This window comes from Channa argus, chromosome 9 (genome assembly GCF_033026475.1).
Source record: "Channa argus isolate prfri chromosome 9, Channa argus male v1.0, whole genome shotgun sequence".
In the NCBI taxonomy this organism is placed as follows: Eukaryota; Metazoa; Chordata; class Actinopteri; order Anabantiformes; family Channidae; genus Channa; species Channa argus.
The window spans coordinates 8,928,797-8,934,664 of NC_090205.1; the positions used below are offsets into that span (position 1 = coordinate 8,928,797).

At 39.5% G+C, this 5,868-nt stretch overlaps 1 protein-coding gene across 1 annotated transcript; it reads right to left on the minus strand.

Moving 5' to 3' along the window:
- Positions 1-442: 442 nt before the first annotated feature.
- On the minus strand, positions 443-5,478 carry LOC137133376 (hemopexin-like). Its single transcript, XM_067516924.1, has 10 exons — positions 5,320-5,478; positions 4,690-4,775; positions 4,516-4,593; positions 4,188-4,345; positions 3,634-3,787; positions 3,327-3,539; positions 2,932-3,027; positions 2,674-2,804; positions 2,439-2,586; positions 443-954 (listed from the first exon to the last, which is right to left on the minus strand). The coding sequence occupies exons 1-10, from the start codon at positions 5,376-5,378 to the stop codon at positions 725-727; spliced, it is 1,353 nt and encodes a 450-aa protein (XP_067373025.1). The 5' UTR covers positions 5,379-5,478; the 3' UTR covers positions 443-724.
- Between the last annotated feature and the right edge of the window lie 390 nt (positions 5,479-5,868).

Here is a 5,868-nt window from a genome sequence, read left to right on the forward strand (position 1 = left end):
ATTTACTGCTGCTTAGTTACTCACTGTGAAGCGATATATCTATTTCCGGCCACCTGACAAGACAAGCAAAACTCTTTGTGGTCTGGGCAGCTAAAAAATAAGCTGATACTCACTACAACACTCTATGAAGCCAAAGGTTCAAGTGTTCATAGAGCATCACATTTTTCATTTGAGGCATTGTTTAAAGTTATCATTTAATATTAATTATAGCAACATTAAATATGTATTTTGTATGTATATGTTTGTATTCTTGCTCTTGCACTTGTATCTCACCACAACAGTTAAACAGTTCCACAGGAAATGTATGATTTTATTCAATCTAATAAATTAATACAGTAACTACAAAAGGCCTTCTTTAATTTAGAAAATGTTTGCAGATGTGATGGAAACTCTGTAGGGAATTTTAATAAGATAATCTTCCAGATAGGCAAAGAAATCCATATATGGTGCTGTATCTCCGCTTTATTCACAACGTGGTATAACATGAATCACATAAGCACATTTTACATTGAGGACTGTGAAAAGGAGGAATCCTTCCAGAATGAAAGAAAAACGTTTTAGCTCAAAGGGAAACAACTGGAATAAATCTGCGTCATTGTCTGTAAGCACGCTTTGTTATTACAGGGCCTCGTGCATGATGTTGCTGGTGCTGTTGTTTTTTCATGTTTCATTGCTTTGTATGTGAAATTCTGCACAATCCCGTCAGTCCTTTCAAGTAATACTCTTAGTGATCGCAGCCAAACAGCTCCAGGGATATCTTGTGCTGCTCAGGCAGGGCCCTGCCAGCAACAAATATCATGGTGCTTTCAAAGTGGTAGAAGTGGTTGCCCACAAACACTTTCACTCCCCCAGGACCACACATTGCAGCATCAATCTTCTTGAAGAGGGCAATTGGGCGCTTGTTGGTTGCGGCACGAGGAGTTGTCTTCAATTCCACATCATAGATGTCCTGCCCTGGAACAATGCAAGCAGAGAGAGATATGATTATTTATGTATTCAAAACTCTGTGCACAATTTATCCAGAAGTTATATTTTGACCTTTTGACCTTTGAGGAGTGTATTTATGTTGTTAGGGTGTGATTCTTCATAAAAATACAATCCTTGAAATGTGTTGTGTACCAAACCATCCAATAGTTGTTGAGACATTTCGCTCATTGTTACATAGGGACAAGATTAAAGTCTTCTATGACAATTATTGTAAGGACATAGTTTGTGGGAGCTGTAAAAAAATGAGGTGCCAATAAAAAGTTTCTCATCATAGTTCTTGCTGTTCCTGAAGATCCAAGTTCACTTAGCAATATTCGTCAACCTTCTGACAGATGACGTATGCGTGCACGACGTTGCGTCATCACGTTTGTGTGATAATGCCGAAGAGCAGTAGCAGGGATTTGGCGATAGGGGACGTACTCCCGCCTTTCCTCGCTTCTATGTTTTCAAAGTAAGTCAAATTGCTATAACGATAAACTGAGAGCTGTAACAGGTTTGTAATATTGTGTTTTGGGCTTTTACGCTTTCCAGGACAAGCAGTTGTCTGTAGCTAAAGAAGCGAACGCTAGCCGCTAGCTAGCATTACTCATTCCGTCCGCACCATTAGCCCCCGGCGCGTGTTGTATGTGTGACTTCAGGAAATGTATGCCAAGTATTTTGAAGTATTAAACAACCTTTTAAATGTCGTAAACGTATAAATTCATGTAGGACAATTAACGTTTCGTACTGATGTATGTACGCATGTAGTTATTTTAAATAGATTAGCCTTAGCATTAAAACCACCTGTTCTTATAATGCACTGCCGTATGAATGCACTAGCAATTTCGACCTCAATAATAATGAGAGAGTAGAATTATCGCCTCTTTGACAGTTTGAACTTAAAAAACGGAGAAATTATAATCTTGTAAAAGTCGACTTCATGACAGAGCTGCTGTATTGGACTGCATTAGATTGTTCAGGTGTACCTAATAAAGCGGCCAGTGACCTTAATTTGTCAACGTCTCGCTGTAATTTTTCTGAAATACTTGATGATTAAACGGAAACCTCCATTTTAATTAAAGTAAGATAAAGTGCTTGGTTACCTTTTTGTGTTATTTTTTACATTGCTAAAAATATTAATGAGATTTTCATCATCAAACCAGTTGTCGTGTATAATAAGCATTGACATACAAGCTGCAGTGCCAAATTAATTCAGAAGTAACAATAAACGGAAGGTCAAATTTAAATGCGGTTGTTTTTGAATAAGGTGGACTTGTAAACTTTGTGTTTTTTTTGTGTAAGTCGCAAGAGAATTGTTGAACACCATGGATTTATTTTAATTTAATCTTGTGGGATTTAACCAATTTAAGTCAACTACACAAAGGAAATGATTTATACAAAATGAGCTATTTAATCAGTAATAATGTGACTGTGTTACAAGAACCTTTTTTTTTTTTTAAGTTTTAGTTTACCTTTGATGATGTGAGCAATATGATGATCCTGACAGACGAATGCGGCATCAATGGGGCCGTCGATGCCCAGCTCCTCCTTCACAGACTTGGGGTAACCCTCCAGGTGTGTGTGGGGCTCACCAGTTTTGTAAACAAAAACCTGGTTGTCCTGAGGAGAAAAATAAATAGATACGTGTTTTTGCCCTGAGTATCAGTAGAGAATCAGTACATGTGTGCACTAGTTTCTGGACTTTACCTTGATCATGTGAAGGTGACCCTCATAAGAGAAAACAGCATCAACCTCACTGTGCAGCTCCTTGAAATCTTGCTCAATGGTGTCAGCCTTCAGTGTGTCATTGCCCTCATCTTTACGCAGGAAATGATGGCCTGCAAAACAATAGAATGGAGACGTGAGAAAATTAGCAAAATGAAAACACGCGTGGCTTGACTTATATCTGCCAGTCTGATTCCAAAGTGTCAGATCTGTGTCACATCCTTTAGTGTCAGATCTCACCTCTGAAGGCATAAATGTTCCCAGCATCGTCAGATGTGATGGCATCCAGATGAACACGGCTGCAGCGCTCTCTCTCCACGTGGTCACTGTCATCACCTAAACAACAAAATAAACATAAAGTTTATTGGCTTTGTCAATTATCTGCATTTTTTCAAAGCAGACTTGGAAGCTGATCACTGCAACCCTGAGTGTCCTGCCAGGTCAGAGAACTCTATTTTTGCATCTTAGCCTTTTGAATTTTGAGGGAAATCAACTGGAAATAAACTTTAAAGACAAAAATAATTATTCTTCGCAGCACGGCCCAAGAAAGATTGTGCACAGTAACACACTGTCTTGTAAGTTTTTACAGTGATTATCTTAAAATTTGAAACAAATATATAATTTTTTTCACGTACTAAATTTGGAGCATCTCATGAAGTAGTCGCGTGCCTCTTTGGGGTATTTGCCATGTACTTCGCCTGTCTTTGGGTCAAACTTGGAGAACATGTGTCCATGGAAACAGTAATAATGCTCCATAAAGCGTAAAGCAGATGTGCAGTTCGGCATGGATTTGAACTCATTCTCGTACACAGCCTTGGTTCTGACATTGAAGTGGAAGATTTCATTTCCTACAGGAAAAGGAAATAACACAGTATTAAAGCTTTGTATGACACCTTTAGTCATTTTCCTCCCACTGAGAGGTAGGTGAGAATCTGCACTAACCCTTGAAGAAGATAACAGAGTCTTCATCACACTCTGGCTTGGGACACTCCACAGCAGCATCCAGGTGGTCAGGGATTCCAGGGAAGGCCTGGGAGATGTCCTTGGGGTAGCCCTCCTCCAGCTTGTGTTTGTAAAAGCTGAACACCTTGTTGTCCTGCATCAAAAAGGGAATATCAGCTTAAATCAATGATGGTGTATATGGGGGGGGGGTTGGTTGGTTGGAGCGATCAAGGATGTTTGCACAAGCAAATAGAAATTGATTTTGTCTACAGTTCTGGGACTATAAAAACTGAGAATGTTGTATGCTGTGTGCCTCGTAAAGCTCCCATAAGCAAAATTTGTGATTTATAATATTTGTTATTAAAACAATAAATTTGAAACTTTGGTCTGAAATGAACAACTATTAATTCAGAACCTGATTCTTTCTTTGTCCAGTAGTGGGCTCCTGACATTTTCTTAATTCAGAGATCACTGCAGCTACTAGTCCAAAGGTTTTGTTTTCTTTTTTTTAGGATGAAATACTTAAAAATGTTTATTGAAGGACTGGTGCGTACCAAGAAAAAGAATATGCGGTCATGTTCGTTGGGACTGTCCTCAAAGTGCATGCGGAAAGCAGCATCTACATGGCCCAGGTGGTGATGGTCATCCAACTCCGCAAAGGATGCATTAGACAGCTCTGCTTGGCCATGGAAGCCCTTGAACAGATGGTCACCTGATATCAAATACAAAACCCAACCTTCAGAAAGAACCGCACTCATTTTTGTTCACTACAATAAACTGAATGTCACATCATTTACTGAGAGCAACACGTCATGTAGAGCGTTAGACCAAAACAAAGCACGTGTTTAATTCTACCAGTGACTCCTCTGGACATGGACGTACCCTTGAAAAAGTATGGGACTCCTTCTTCGGTGACTACAGCACCATCCATCTCAATGCCTTTACAACGATCAGGGAGGGCTGCAGATCATGGTGAGAAAGTGAAACAAGTGATGTAAGATTTATATGGTAAACTAACATTGTCAATATGAGTGTGAACGATTTCCATCAGCTCACCTGCTGCATGTCCATGATCATGTCCATGATCATGTCCATGATCGTGTCCGTGTCCATGTCCATCTCCATCTCCATGTCCATTGTGGCTGGATAAATAGAATAGAACGAGAAACTTGATTTAGCTTTGGTATCATAGCCAAAGCCAAAATGCTAAAACCAAAATGTTGTCCTCAACTTTTTTCTAAATGTGCATTTATATCCCAACATTCAAATTATAGTAAGTGCAATATTAAAAGTCATACAGCAGTGCAATCACCTCCCAAAGTATAACCTGACGTAGTAACTCAAATAAGGTACTGGTGGGGTTAAAAGAAATTTGATGGAGCTTCTATTGGTGCAAAATTGCAAATTGCAGTACTGTTTTTTACACACACATACACACACACACACACAGACATATATATATATGTATATATATACATATATATATATGTGCATTACACACTGCAATTGCAGGCAGACAGAATAAAATGATATTCACTGTGGTCAGTTACATAACAGAACCAAGTTTTAAGCCTCTCCACTGAATAAAGTGAAACCAGCCAAAAAGGAAGAAAAGCTGCTTTAAAACATTGAAAACATTTTCAAACTCTGTGTCATCCCTTCATGTTAAAGGTCAAGACTACTTACTCAGCCCATGACAGAGCCAGAGCCAGGCAGAGACACAGGATGTGGGCGAGCAGCTTCATGGTGAGCAGTCCTCTAGACCACGAGAGACTGGGCAAAGGTACGTTGTCTGCTGCTGCCACAAGTATTTATATTATAGCCCTGTTTACGTGACTATGTCACGTTGGGTACCAAAGGAGGAGTGGACAATGTGCAGAGGCACTGAGTTCGTCAAAGACGCCCACGATGTTTGATGATGTTTGCCCCAGAGAGCTCTACCCCCATCATCCCACTCCTCAGGCCATGTACCAGGAATATAAATTGGGCTTTGTTGCATAGAGTTCAGAAGGCTCCCTTTTTACCATGAAAATGTCATCAACAGATGTGTTCCTTATGTCCCTTACGTGACATTATGTCCTAATACATGCCATCTTCATTATTGTTTTTCGCTTTTCACAGTTTCATAACAAATAGATACAGCAGCTGTTGATGCACCATTGATTTTCACCGTGAACACTTTTCAATGCCAAACACAAACATCAAATGTATGTGCTGCAGTCGAAAGACTTGCTG

Bases quoted from the DNA above. Each gene is read 5' to 3' on its own strand.
- LOC137133376 (XM_067516924.1), bottom strand. From the start codon at position 5,378: ATGAAGCTGCTCGCCCACATCCTGTGTCTCTGCCTGGCTCTGGCTCTG. The intron at 4,594-4,689 runs GTGAGCTGATGG...CATGATCTGCAG, and splicing joins TGATCATGGACATGCAGCAG to CCCTCCCTGATCGTTGTAAA. The intron at 3,788-4,187 runs GTACGCACCAGT...TTTTTGATGCAG, and splicing joins ACCGCATATTCTTTTTCTTG to GACAACAAGGTGTTCAGCTT.